Raw genomic sequence first — 15,378 nt, 5'->3', positions numbered from 1 at the left:
TTCCAGTGCTTCGCTTGAACTACGCTACTTCTAGCATAGCTATATATAATACTGTTGCCGCCAAGTATCCTAATTTCGGTGTAGAATGCGTGTGACTCTTGCTCTCGAACAGCATAGTTTTTCATTGCAACTGATATCGGTAAGTATGTCGTTATAACAATTATGTGCAGTGTAAGCCTCTTTTATAATGCCTTAATGGCACTCAGAGTATCGTAATAAAATAATGAATAAATTTATTTGCAAGTTTCAATGCCCTGCGCATTTTAAATATCATGCTGCACATAAAAAATGTCTGCACGGAGTATGACTATCCCCGACATAGAGAAAAGTATTTCAGTATTTGTATTGGTGTATCTGTATTCCGGAATACTTTTTCCGTATTTTTGCAAAAGTATCTCTGAAATATACCGCTACGTCAATTACAAATGTATCACAGTATCTGTATTTTAGTCTTCCAAACCGTGTATTTCGATATCTGTATTTCGGAATACTTTTTCGGGTATCTCTGCCCAGCCCTACTTTGCTAGTGACCAATTTTTTAAGTTCGAATCGAAGTGCTTTCAATATTCTCCCAATCCTAGAGTATACATTTGCCTCGATGTGGGCCTCCCGCAAGGCTCCATCCTCTCCCCACTTCTCTTCAATCGAGCAGCAAGAGGAATGGTCTTTGACCTACAGGAGGATCCCGAGTTGAGCCTTGCCATGGAGGTGAATGATATACCTACTGGGCTACCACAGGCTCCTGCAGAAATAGGTTGAACGCACAGCGAAGGGCTGTCAACACTATCTGCCACTTGGAAAAAATAGCATGACCTGCATGCCCGAGTAACATACATACATACATACATACATACATACATACATACATACATACATACATACATACATACATACATACATACATACATACATACATACATACATACATACATACATACATACATACATACATACATACATACATACATACATACATACATACATACATACATTGAAGATCAAAACACTCATGTACAGAGCCTCTCATCAGGACAGAGTACCATAAAATTTCGAGCAAGAGCACCGCTACAGCGAAAGATAATCGAGCAAAATACTCGTCTGTGGGCCAAAATTAAAGATGGTGGCAGAAGCACCTTAAAAGAAAAAAAAAGGATCACTTATGCATCTAATGAAGTGCCTTATTAAGTACGCTTGTATTTACTGTTTAATATTGAAAAGCAAGCAGTCTTCATGTGAAATATTGTGTTGAGGCAAGGGGAGAAAGACGTCCTTCAAATGTTGCTATGGTTTGTGGCAACTCAGTATGCAACACTTGGGCACCAAACCAAAAGCTGCAGGATAGCGGAGATTAAGTTGAAGGAAAAGAATGGAGGGAGGGTGGAGGGCTCTTGCTTGGTCATTGGCGCATATTTCAAATCCCCTGAAAAGGCGATGGAGAACTTGCTAGGGATTTTACAGTAGTGCAGTGCCAAATTTTGGGTATACACATCTACGAAACGGCGAGCACCAAGCATACCCTATGAGCATATGGATATGTTCATAGACTGTGGCGCAGCCTAGCGGAATTCAGGAGCGTCCCCTCGAGGATAATCAGTGGGCAGACGTTCTCTTGTTCGGCTGTGCCATGGAGGAAGGAATAAGAGTATATCCTTTCTCCATGGGTTGTGCTAGCCTCAGTGTTAACGCGTTAGCAAGAAACGAACAGAAACCACCACTTTGTATGTTTCGTGCATCAGTGAATAAACCGGGCGGCTTGCAACACCATATGTTCTAGCGAGACGTGAAGTCTTCGGGAAAATACGTGGCAACTCGCCCTTTCGACTATAGCCCGCAGAGTACACATATAAGCTTCGCCAAATTTTCTGCAGTCGTGTAGTATAGTTAAATGTTATCGTCTGACCTTTTTCAGTTGAAACTCGACCTGTTTTACGCGTGTATAGCATTCGTCAATGCTTTTGTAGTGCATGAATCTTGTACTAATTATTGTACGTGGAAAGTAGCGCAGGCTCGCGATGTGCTCTTCCTAACCTTGGCCAATGCTGCGCCGCTTGATTTTTACGTTCGTTGATAGATGGCAGCACACTGAAAGTGATTCGCTTCTTGCCGCAGGGTCACAGAACATGTACGTACCACTTGGGTGTTGGAGCGAATTGTTCTCCGCACCCAGACAACGGGGTGAGCGACGCCGTGTTTGTGTTGTGCGTATATTGAGTGGCGCGTTGTTGGTGTTATCGAAGTCTTTCGGCGGAGAGAATTCCTCAGAATACTTGAAGTGGTGTTCAAAGAAACCGTCTTGATGTCGAGGATTTTTCAGTGGACGTAGAACGCACCGGGAGTGACAGCGACGATGAACGATCGGCTGCTAACTACCGAGCAGCAAGTTGCTCTTCACGTCCCCTCGTGCGTTAATGTTTTTTTTTTCACATTCATAAGCCACACTCACAAGAGGCTTGCATAGCCTCTTTTGCGCTGCTCGGTGGCTGATTGATCAAATAAAGTTTTAGGAGCGAAGCTCCTTATGGTCTAGGGCAATGGTCATCGCTCCGGCGTACCATTTCCACAGACAGGCAGACAGATGGACGGACGCTTCATCCCCACTCATCATTCACTGCGTGGATGTGTGATTTTCTATTGTTATTCGTTTTTTTAAGGTCCGAAATTGCGCGAGCCTTCTTTCCTGCACTCCGTCTCACTGGAACATTTGTTCTTCGCTCTCTGAAGTAACGTGGCGGTCACAACCGAGGCCTTGTGGCTGGCGGGATGAAATTATTCATATTGAACGTATAACGGCCGCGTCGGTTTCCTGTGGACAGAAAACTCCAAACCATTGCCCTTTCTTGCCACCTGGATGGACATCGAAAAAGAGCAGGCTGCGGCCACTTTCACACTCGGCCGTGAATTGTACGGCTGGGCGCACGGAATTTAGGGGCTGTCTGAAGGTTTAAGTTTCAGATATCTTCACGACACAAAAACAATCGTCCATGTAACGAAGAAAGAACTTGGGTTGTGGTGAGAAGGACCTGAGTGATTTCCCTTCTATGTGCTCCATGGACAGGTTTTCAGTTGTGACGGAGATGGAATGTTCTGTACCCACACTTACACACATTACTTACAGCTGTCCCTCGCGTCCTGTTGCGGCAAACTCGACGCTCATAGAAACACATACGTACGTTATCACACTGGCCGTAGGAGGCGTGACTCTCGGATCAGGCCTTGGGAAGCCAATTGGCAACCCTGGACCATGCCACACGGCCGGACTGGAGAGTGCGCGCATGCCACTTCTCTAGTCCGGCCGTGACCAGGCACGGCGAGTGAAGCTCTGAACGAAAGGCCCCACCCACTTTAGTTACCGACAGTAATAATAAACGTTTATCCCCCCTCTCTTTGAAAATAGTTCCTTTGTAGGAGAAGTACGTATATACAGGTATTCACTCAGGCTTGCATCATCCTCAAGCGCAGCACGGGGATTTATGTAAGCGTATACTACATTGGTGAACAAGGAAACGACGACGAACGAGAAGGCTCTCGTCTTCATCGAGGCTCACCTCTGACGCTAGCTGCATGAGTGGCTGGAGTCACGGAGGCATGGGCGTAGCCAGAAATTATTTTTTTTTCGACGGGGGCTCACACCGACCCGACGAGGAGGATGGGGGGTGGCACAGGCATCAGCTTTTTTCTATGACGTTACTATCGGCGGTAGTTTTAAACAGATTGCGTACATGTATATCGAGTCCTGACATTCCCCCTCTCCCATTGCGTATGGTTGGGAAGAGAGTAAGTAAAGGTACTGTAAGAATGATTGACTGATCATCATCATCATCAGCCTGACTACGTCCACTGCAGGACAAAGGCCTCTCCCATATTCCGCCAGTTAACCCGGTCCTGTGCCTGCTGCTGCCAATTTATACCCGCAAACTTCTTAATCTCATCAGCCCACCTAACCTTCTGTCTCCCCCTAACCCGCTTGCCTTCTCTGGGAATCCAGTCGAGTTATCCTTAACGACCTTAACGATTGACTGATATGTGGGGTTTAACGTCCCAAAACCACCATATGATTATGAGAGGCACCGTAGTGGAGGGATCCGGAAATGAAGATCACCTGGGTTTCTTCAACGTTCACCCAAATCTGAGCACACGGGCCTACAGCATTTTCGCCTCCATCGAAAATGCAGCCGCTGCTGCCAGAATTCGATCCCCAGACCTGCCAGTCAGCAGCCGAGTACATTCTCCACTAGACCACGGAGGCGGGCAGCTGTACTGTACGAAGTACTCTAAATACAGTGAATGACAGGTAGAGTGACCGTTTAGAGCAACGGCCTCTCGTCGCATCATTGAATGGACTATTCTTTGAAAACCCAGCATTGCGATGGCTTGCCCGATCAGAGAAGATACCGTTAATCGTTAATCTCTGTTAAGCGTAGATGGCGTAGTTCTCGTCGGGGTGAAGGGCGTTTCGCAGGTCAAGGAGGGTTCTGCTTACAACAAGGAATGAGAGGTGTACGCAGCATGTTTTTGTACATTCATAACTACTATTTGGTGTTGCTTACTTTGCTGAGCGAATTTAGTACTGCCGAGGTTTGTGACTTCATGCCTATGGGAAGGATTCTTATGTTAGTCTCTGTATGTCAAGCAGCCCTGACGCAGTGGTAGCTTTTGGTCAACATTTTTTTTACTTTACTGCTCGCATCCAAGCTTGCTTGCCATACACAATAAGTAATTTTTTGTTAGGTATGCTGCAGGTCGGCAACACGATTTTGCACACGTTATTTTTCGGGCAGACTTTCAGTTGCACTGTGACTCCAAAGCAATGAACTACTCCAATCGTAGAGGTTTTATTGTGCCATCTGCGAGGGCATGGTAATGATTGATGAGAAATGTTCACTTGGTCTCAATCAAAAGTGCACGTGTGACTGAACTACACCTACTCACATAAAACTAGCTTTGTCGCTGCGTATATGCAGTAAAACACTTGAATACGCGCAAAAAACTCGGAATGTTCTCGTTTTCTTTTTTCGTAGCATTCGTCACTCGGCTCCCTGAAACGAAAGCGTTGTGGCAAGGTGTCCTCCATTGTTTGCAATCGTGCAGTCGACTTTTCTCTTTACGCCGACTGATCCAGAACTGTACAAAATATTTCACTGCGCAGTATGCGTGCATTCATGTTTCCAACCCTTACACCGGCGTGAAGAGGAGCATCCTCAAACCACACAAAATTTTTAGTGGTCGTTTCACCAGTGATGGAGAAATGAACTCTGCAGTTGTTCAGAGCGTAGTGCACCATAATCTATTTCTCAGAACACCTGAACTCCGACGAGAACGGCCAGCGCACGCAACACGAGTTTACTTGTGCGCTCTACTGAGCACCATCCATGCCTGTCTGTTGTCTGTTTCGGGCATTCTGATGCGAGTCGCTGGAATTTCACTGCTTACATCTACTCCTTCGCGTTCATTCACGTTTGTGGTACTTCATTACAACGCGACAGAAGCTACCAGTATGGGTGCAATCACAAGCGTGAGACATCTCGCACGCAGAGTAAAATACTTGGCGAGCGCGACCTTACCGGCACCTGAAGGGAAGCGGAGGAAATGTATACCCGCAAGTCTTTCCGCCAGGCGAGAAACGCGCGCTAGTGTTTAAGGCAGAAATTTATACCAGACGACATGTATCGTCGCTAGAGTTCTCGTTTCTCGCATTCGGGGTCACTTCCCGAACTTTGCTGAGCGCGTTGCTTTCTATAGCCATGCGAAGTCACCCCCTTGAAATAGGCTGCCTACACGTATTGCTGGGTAGCTAGTTCGTGTCCTGGGTCGATCAGCGCCCTTATATGAGACCATATATGATCGCATCAAAACGCCGTACGGTATAACGTTTGATGATTATTTCCAGAAAGGCGACGCTGCTTCCAGTGCACACTTGACAAATGACGAAAATGAGGATGCTGCTTGTCACAGGTAGGCAGCTTCATCGACGTATACGTGCCAGTGGCTAGCTTTGAAGAGCACTTTAGGCTCTTTCAGTATTCCTGGCCTTGTCTAGATAGACCAGTTACTGAGCGCTTTAAAAGGCATCGGCACACCTTGAAGATGTTTTCTTCGCTTCTGCCACAGAGTATTCTCGCATCTGCCTATACTGCTGAGAAGTTAGCTGACGTGTACTCGAACATTGTCGCAACTTCGGCATTGCAATAGGAGTGAGCAGTATGGGCTGCGAAATAGAAGCTAGAGAAGCGAGAAACGCTGAGCATGTATGCGATGCAAGCGGTTGGCCATTCCCCAGAGGTATTATTTCCAAACGTGCACGATCTTCTAAAGATTCTGGGAACTCTGCGGGTGAGCATAGCTAAAGCAGAACGATTTTTTCATCGCTGAGACGCCTAAAGTTGTACCTGAGAGCTATAACAACAAATGAAAGATTGTTTGGCATCGCTCTTCGAACATCCACCGTGAAATACAAGTCCGCCCGGAAGACATTCTCCCTGTTCTTCACCGGGAACGTCAACGGCTTCGGCTGAATGTGTGTGTAATATCGACCATAGGCGCCTGCTAAAAATCAAGGGAGAAAGTTAACTGAAGTTATTCTTGCATTGAGATTATCTGAAAAACAGAAGTAAAAACATAGCTCTTAATGATCAGCTGATGGGGTTTAAAAACTCAAAACCACGATATGGTTGCGAGACGCAGTATACAGTGGGGTGCTCCGGAAATTTCACCACTTTGGTTCTTTAACATACATCGAAACCAAAGTGCACGCGCCTCAATCATTTTCGCCTAACGCGAAAATACCACAGGTATTCTATCCCACTACCTGCGGGTCAGCAATGAAGTACCATATGCACTGGACCACCCTGGCGTGTAGTAAAAACAAAAAGACGGTTTTGGTAAAATCGTCCAGCTGTAAGGAAGCAAGTTCAACTGCATGAGACATTGTGCTGCAAATCACTTTGACAGCATGGCGGAGCGATTTCGTTCTCTCCCTTTGCCTACTCTTAGCTTTTCAGTGGCACCTTTCACTTGCACACGCAGATACAAAAGGTGTGAATGGTAGTGCAACTACCCAAATTTGCATGTGGCAATTCTCGCAAATTTTGGGTAACATATACATGGGGCATATAATATGACATTTAATGCGCAGGATAACCTTCGAGTCAACTGAACAAGATAATCAACAGTATTCTGCTATGGGATGTCTGTTGGATGCGTGAGTCATCTTGCACCAAGTTTCTTTCATTTATTATATATATATATATATATATATATATATATATATATATATATATATATATATATATATATATCTGTGTGTGTGTGTATTAATATATATTATGTGTATATTGCTCGTAATTCTGCGCCATAACATGCCCACCCATATTCTGTGCATTTCATGTCCTGCGTCATGTCGCCAGTTGCAGAAATTGCTCGGTGTGTCCTTTTAGTCATGCCTATGTAAAGAAACGAACAAATGAATCATGTATATATATATATATATATATATATATATATATATATATATATATATACTTTGGCGTATCATTTTTCAGTTTTATATTCCTTATTCTTGCGCTGTTTGCTACAGTGTTGAGCAATAAAGCTTGTGCTCACTACAGCTGCCCACACTGCATTTTTCATTAGGCTGCTTTAAGTTCATGACCACCATCTTTTTATTTACCGGCTTAATTTACAAGATCAGTATTGTAGTAGGCCTTTCTAAGGTTCTGAATGGCCTGCACGTTTGCCTGTGTCGCACCTTCGTCAAGACAACTTTTCAGAGTGCCTTTAGTCGTTAGGGCGTAATAAATATATGTATAAATCTACTGTACACTCTCATACAAGCCAATCAAGCTAGGTATATCAGGTATATAAACCAAATACTTTAGCGGCGCGCGCGCGCGCGCGCGTGTGTGTGTGTGTGTGTGTGTGTGTGCGTGTGTGTGTGTGTGTGTGTGTGTGTGTGTGTGTGTGTGTGTGTTAGCAGAACATGCGAAGACCAATAGCAAAGTTATTCTCTGGCTTGAGTGTATCTAACGACACGTACGAAGAGGCACACTGTAATATGCTTGAATGTCCTATCAGACCTTGGAATGGTGTCAGAATTTTTTTATTAAAACGAACATCTGCCTATTGAAAATTATTGTAGTGATCGAATCCAGCGAGATCTGTTCCTGTGGGTACAAGTAAGACCACCGCTTAAGCATTAAACCCGTCTCCGCGCCAACTTAAAACGCTCGTGGCCGAAATTCCTGACCGAATTCTCACAGAGTGCTAAGCCAATTGAGAAATACCGCGACATGTTTTTCCGTATGCAGACATTATATTCATGTTAAGCGTCGAGGAGTGATGTTGTGATAGTAGCAGCGCGAAGTTTATTTCATAATCATGTGAGCGCGAAGCGACAAAAAATATTAAGTTGGGTAAGTGGCGGCGGGGTTCGGACGGAAAATTTCGAGTGGTTTCCCCCTCCCCCCGGCTTCGCCACTGCGCGGAGGGTCGTCCGGGTGTTAGAGGCGAAGATCCGGCGTAGAGAATTCGAAAGGGCTCGTAGAGGAAGTGAAGTCTACAATCTGTTTGTCGGAGGGGAACGTCAGGCTTCTGATTTTTTTTTTTTAGTCCGTAGAAACCCGGTAAGGATCTGCTACGGCAGATTAGCCGCCGGTACAGTGCTCTTAGATCTGGGGGATGCTTGAAAATTTCCGCGACTTCGACGGCTGCGATGGAGGCGAAAATGCTGTAGGCCCGTGCGTTCAGATCACCGGACCCCTCCGGCGCCTCATATGGTGGTTTTGGGATGTTAAACCCATCATCAATTATCAGTTATCGAAAATATACGCGAGTAGCTCGTTTAGCTCTGTCTGGGTGCGGTTCGTTGTAGCTGCTTGTATTATATTGTACTTGCATGCACACCCTTCTGAAAGAGCTGAAATTATTCCGTCTAGTCCTGGCTGTCCAAAACCACCGTCGAGTGGTGGTGTTGGCGGGTAGGATAGATGGGTATACCGACCCAACAGGCAAAATGATCATGGATATGTGTGACAGGCTTAATTTGATCATTTGCAATAGTACCGGGAAGTGTGAAGGGCAAATAACATGGGAGGTAGGAAGGCTGCAGTCGACGAAAGATTACGCACTGATGTCACATAGGATGTATGATACGCTCAGGGGAATGCACATAGATGAAAGTGGCTCCAGAAGTCTGAGTAGTGATCACAACCGTATCAAGCTAAGTTTTGGAAGAGCAGTGAAAGTGGGAAGGAGACAAGATGAGAAACTACCGGAAAATTTTTATTCAGAAAAGCAAATTGAAATAGCCACTAAACAAGTTGAGAAAGTAATCACTGAGGATAATAAAATAGTGTGGACATACACGAATCTAATTCAACTGTTTGAGCTAGAGCTTGCTAAGGCACGTGACAAGTCACCCCGGAAAAGAAGACACACACCCAAAAGTTGGTTGGATGAGGAAGTTAAGAGAGCCATAGCAAAACGTCAGGAAGCCTCTAGGGAACACAGACATGCTAAGCAGCGGGGTGAACCGACCGATGATGTTGAAAGAAAATGGGACATCTTTCTAAGCTGTAGATGGGATGCATCCCTTCTGATCAATGAAAAGATTAGAAGAAAGGGAGCTCAGTGGCTGGCAGAAGTAGATAAAAAAGATAGAAAGGCAGCTGCGAAATTTTGGAACCATCTAAACTCCCTAAGAAAGGAGACAAGCCTAGAGCAGAGGTTTAAACTACAGCTCAAGGTGCTAGGCTAGAAGGAGACGAAGCTATCGAATATATAAGAACAAGGGTGACAGAAAAATTTCAACAAAGAAGTGCCTTATTCACCACAATAGACAAGGATGGATCAAGTGGCGCAACGGCTCCATTTTCACAACGAGAGTGGGAAAGGGCTAAGAAGATGGTTCCTAGTAGTACATCAACAGGCCCAGATGGCATTCCAATTATGCTGATAAAGACATTAGGTCCGAAGTCTAAGCAGGCTTAGAGAGAGGCAATGAGCAAAGTAATAATTGATGGTGAAGTTCCCGATGGATGAAAACTTAGCAGGATGAGCATCATCTATAAAGGAAAGGGGGGCAAAGCTGACATAAACAACTACCGTCCTATAACAGTGACATCAGTGGTATACACGCTGGCGATGCAGATTATAAAGGAAAGACTGCAGGCATGAATAGAGGATGAGGGGGTGCTGGGGGAACTGCAGAATGGGTTTCGGAAACACAGGAGGTTGGAAGACAATCTGTTCTCACTGACGCAGTGCATCGAAATAGCAGAAAAGGAACACAGGCCCCTGTGGCTAGCATTTTTGGATATCAAGGGAGCGTACGATAGCGTGGTTCAAGAGGTGTTGTGGGGAATACTGGACACACTATGCGTGGAAGATGTAGTCACTAATCTTCTAAAGGATATCTATAAAGGTAACAAGGTAGTTATAAAGTGGGAAAAAAACAGGCATCCAAGCCTGCAGAGGTGAAACGGGGGCTTAGGCAGGGGTGTCCCCTGTCACCCTTATTATTCATGATGTACCTACAAGGATTAGAGGCAAAATTAGAGGGACCTCTCTTTCGTCAAACAAGGAAAACTCATTGAACAGGCACTACCAGCATTGATGTACGCAGACGATATAGTGCTAATGGCCGACAACAAGGAAGATTTGCAGAGATTGGTGGACATCTGTGGTAATGAGGGAGATAGGTTAGATTTCAGGTTAAGGTAGGAAAAATCAGCAGTGATGATTTTTAACAATAATGAAGGTAGTGAGCTTAGGATACAGGAGGTCATGCTAGAGATAACAGACAAACACAAATATCTGGGCATATGGATAAGCAATGGGACCGAGTACCTAAGGCAACACGAAATATACGTGACGACTAAAGGTAACAGGAATGCAGCGGTAATGAAAAACAGGCCACCGTGGAATTACAATAGGTATGATGTGAGAGGAATTTGGAAAGAGGTCATGGTTCCTGATCTGACATTCGGCAATGCGGTCTTATGCATGAGATCAGCAGTTCAAGCAAGATTAGAAATTAAACAACGTCGAATAGGTAGGCTTGCTTTAGGAGCTCACGGGAATACACCAAATCAGGGAGTACTAGGCAATATGGGATGGACATCATTTGAGGCAGGAAAGCTAGCAGCAAGATTAAATTTGAGAAGCAATTGAGAGAAATGAAGGAGGAGCGTTGGGCTAAGAAGGTTTTCAGCTACTTTCACATGAAGAATGTCGATACAAAATGGAGGAAGCGAACCAGGAAGTTGACTGGTAAATACTTAGAAAACATCAGGTGGCCAATCCAAAAAGAGCTATCGGTTAAGAAGAAAGTGAAGGAAACGGAGACCGATATGGGGAGAATTGGCATGATTAAGAAGTCCGCACTAGAGGTCTATCGAACTTTTAAGCAGAAAATCGCCAAGGAAAAATTCTATGATAATACTCGGGGTAGTTCTCTACCGTTTGAGGCCAGAACGGGAGTATTGCGAACCAAGACATATCGGGCCAATTACGAAGGGGTAGACACGGTATTCAGTGCCTGTGGAGAGGAACGAGAAATTGCCGAACACTTGATAATGTTCTGTAAAGGTCTTCACTCTATAGTTCAGGATGATGGCGCAGAGTTTTTCAAAGCACTGGGGTTTAGAGACAGGAAGGGCAAAATAGACTTTAAGCGGGTAGAACTAGAAGGAGGTTGTCTGATTGGTGACTAAAGTCAAGGCACGAGTGAAAATTAAACCCTTCACATCAAAGTACGAATCCTTAACATAACTATTTAAAGGGAAAAAAATTGAATCTAGTTTTTTGTTCATGAAGTATTACGGCTTGGTGGCGCTAGCCACCGCCCAATCTAACGGGTACAGCCATATCTATCTATTTATTCATTCATATGACAATGTTTTGATATCTTGTCAAAGTTCCCCAAGTGCCTGGCTCGCCTCTGCGTTCAAGTTCTTTTTCCTTTGTAACGAAAATTTTGAAAGGATATTTTAGCCTAATTTTCTCTGTGACGCTTGGCCGCACCTTTCCCTGGCCACACCAGAGAACACCTATGCCGCACGCTTTGAACAGCTTCCTCCACAGCCGTGACGCGTTTCGGTAGACGGGCGTCAATCTTACGTCGATGATACACGTTTTCATACACGTATTTTATTGTCCGGATATGTTTTTCATTATTGACTTTTGTTCAGTGTGTGTCTGTGGAACTCGAATAAGGTCAACGGTCAATGGGCATCGTCATGAGGCTCTCCTAGTTCGTAATTTGGCCACCACTGCAAAGCGCGCCGTTGCCCGCGTGAAGGAAGGTGGCACAAAGTTTTGGCAAGGGCGTACTGGGTGTACCAGCTGAAGTGCGAATAGAGGTCTGTCAGAGAAGTTCGCAGCGAAATGTCCGCTGTGACCAACTCTGTGTGCTCACTGGCTGGCAAGTTTCGAGGCTGCCTCGTTGGCTCTCTCCTCGGCGACTGCCTGGGAGCGCCTTTCGAAGGCGACTTTCCCATATCCAAATCTGTGCTCACCTCCTATGTCTCAAAGCTGCTGGATGAATCGGCGAAAGGTGAACCGTATTCTGGACTCAGTGATCGCCGCAACGCTGTAGTACGTTCGATTAGCAGTCCATTTCAACTAGTGTATACTAACTGGACACTTAATTCACGATTGCATGGTGCTGTGATGCGCATTCGTGCGATTGTGTTTGCCACGGGAGAATCGTCTGAGTAGTTTGGCTGCGTGTCTAAGCAGTTGTGGGTACGTGCCAGCCTTGCAGTGTACGTCGCGCTGAAATTCGGAGGAGTTATGGTTGTTTTCCTTTAGCGATCGTGAAATGTTCGAATTCTGTAGCCATTTTTCGCATTTACATCGACCAGCGCGAATGAAAAATATACATATATATATATATATGCACTCGCTTCAGGTCTGCTTCCTTTTCGTCCCTACACCGATGACACGGCAATGACAAGGTGTCTGGCGACGTCTCTCATCGAAAAGAAGGGATTCCATGCGAGTGACCTTGCCCAAAGGTGATAACTACGTTATATCGGCTTTACTTCTAGATCTCCGCAAGGGCAGCGTGCCCACGTGCAGTGCTTCCCCGCTGTTTTCGATTGGACCGAGCCATGAAAGAGCTTTTTTCTTTATTTTGTTTCTTGCTCTCTTCAAAAAGAAAAAAAAAAAAGTCGTCGAAGGGGCTGTCTACCACTCAGAATAAAGTGTGGTGGATTTGAGAAGATAGTGTCATATTGACGGAAACAAGTGTGCCTTATATACATTGAGACATTTCTTTCACTTGTCTGTGAAAGTTATGTTTAAACGACGTAGTACCACTTTGTTATAATGTAATCAAACTATAACAAACGTCCCAAAAACTTTAGCGATGACCATTTCAAATGCATTAAAAAAAGAAGGAATAAAACCGTAGTGTTATTGCTTTGAAAACAGTGAATTGCTAAAATATTTCAGAGAAATTTTTGGTCACTAGGGGGCCTTTCTAATTCCATGATGACACCTCAGTGCTGCTTGTTAAATTTTTCGTTACCGTGCGAAAACGATTATATTTTATATGTTTTGTGAAAATAGTTTTTGCGATTTTCAAAAGAATTCCAGCATCCATTGCGGTATACCAAATTTTTGCACTATGAAATGCTCTTTCAAAAAATTTGTTGTAGAGCAATGAAAATATTTTGGAATGAATAAAAATGTGAAAAGTGTGTAGATTTTGGTTGCCAGCTGCTAAACAGTACAATAAAAAACGCTATGTGTAAAAATGTTCAAAGCAAAAAACTCTGAATATACATTTTGAAAATAAATGACCCAGCAACAGCATAAAAAATGATAAATATTGTACAAAGTTTCTATTCACACAAATAATGAAAATCGGAACAGAGGTGCTGCTTCCTTGATTGTTCCATGTGTTGAAGCATTGCTTGGTTTTTTGTGAGATACAAGTGAACTCGTAAACATTTTCTCAATAATTTCTTGTCGTTCTGCTATAAGAACCTGCATGTGTTCCAATATAGATGGATGCCTGTGATGTGAATAATTTTTCTATAAATCAGATGTCAAATGAACTTAGCTATTTTTGCCCCGCCGCGGTGGTCTAGTGGCTAAGGTACTCGGCTGCTAACCCGCAGGGCGCGGGTTCGAATCTCGGCTGCGGCGGCTGCATTTCCGATGGAGGCGGAAATGTTGTAGGCCCGTGTGCTCAGATTTGGGTGCACATTAAAGAACCCCAGGTGGTCTAAATTTCCGGAGCCCTCCACTACGGCGTCTCTCATAATCATATAGTGGTTTTGGGACGTTAAACCCCACATATCAATCAATCAATCAAACTTAGCTATTTTTGTCTAACGTCGCCTCTTTCCATGAGCCACTTTACTCTGCATAGGTTGGCGTTCTAATATATCCATCCAAACAATTTTTTTTGCATTCTTGCCCATTGTATTATGTAGAAAAACAATATTGCGAGCAGTTCTAAAACGATTCGCGCTGCTCCGTAGTCAGGGCTTAAATTTGCTTTGGTGGCCTTCTTGTTGTGAGGAGAAGCTCAACAGCCGGCGCCAGCACACCGCTCCCACTGACGTGAAGACCTCGCACGTAACCAGAGGAGTTATAAGGTTGTGCGCAAAGGTCAGCATTTACACCCTTGCAACGGAGAAGACAACTTGAGGCCGTAAACTAGTCAAACCCATGAACAGCTGTGGATGTATGAGGCTGATGGGAAAACCGTCGCCTTAGCTCTTGAAGCTGAGGTGTTGTCATTTTCGCACTCTAAGCTCATCCTGATTCAATTCAGGTGCAGTTGCAAGACAGTTTCGAGCAGCAAATGTTTTTTGCAGCACAGGCACGCACCTATGCGTGCGTGAAAACGACGCCATCGGAGCGACTACTGACACATGGTGCGGCCCTGTGTCTGATATAACAATACAAGCAAAACCAAAGCTGCTGGAAACTGGTTGGGGAGGCCACCTACACAGTTTATACCTGCGGTGGATCTTCATAAATACTTTTTTAATTAATAAATTTTCTCTAACTTCCAGCATAAGCTCTCTATTGGATAGCTGGCAAAAAATTCAGGTAATTATTACTGCTCAACAGTGTCAGATTGTGAAGCTGACACCTTAATATAATATTCAACTTGCAAAGGCTCTTTTAATTACTGAAATTTGATGCTACAGTGGAAAAATCACAAGGGGTATGCACTTCTGTCAAGTTTGCCAGTCAAGTGCGTTTTCTCAACAACACATGCACATTGGTTTGCGCGAAAATTTGTGAGAAATCACCATGTTGCCAAAACAGATCAATTCAAATTGATTGTGAAAGTTAAGTGGCTTAACTACCTACTAGAAAGTACTCGGTACACGAGAAACAAATTCAACATGCCAAAAT

The 15,378-nt window shown here is 44.4% G+C and overlaps 1 protein-coding gene across 3 annotated transcripts in view; it reads left to right on the top strand.

The window, feature by feature from the left end:
• Positions 1-12,249: 12,249 nt before the first annotated feature.
• Positions 12,250-15,378, top strand: part of LOC119175700 (ADP-ribosylhydrolase ARH3) — a 29,213-nt gene continuing 26,084 nt past the window's right edge. Inside the window, exons 1-2 of one of the 3 annotated variants that reach the window (XM_037426643.2) lie at positions 12,250-12,550; positions 12,908-13,013. In XM_037426643.2, coding sequence (XP_037282540.2) covers positions 12,382-12,550; positions 12,908-13,013 — 275 coding nt within the window. In that variant the 5' untranslated portion in view covers positions 12,250-12,381. Of the gene's footprint in view, positions 12,592-12,618; positions 12,742-12,907; positions 13,014-15,378 lie in introns of those variants that run through there. The other 2 variants (XM_037426644.2, XM_075881924.1) reach the window with 2 other exon arrangements.

Source organism: Rhipicephalus microplus, chromosome X, assembly GCF_043290135.1.
Source record: "Rhipicephalus microplus isolate Deutch F79 chromosome X, USDA_Rmic, whole genome shotgun sequence".
In the NCBI taxonomy this organism is placed as follows: Eukaryota; Metazoa; Arthropoda; class Arachnida; order Ixodida; family Ixodidae; genus Rhipicephalus; species Rhipicephalus microplus.
The sequence above is the reverse complement of the archived record's forward strand: the minus strand, read 5'-3'. Positions and strand labels throughout refer to the sequence as shown.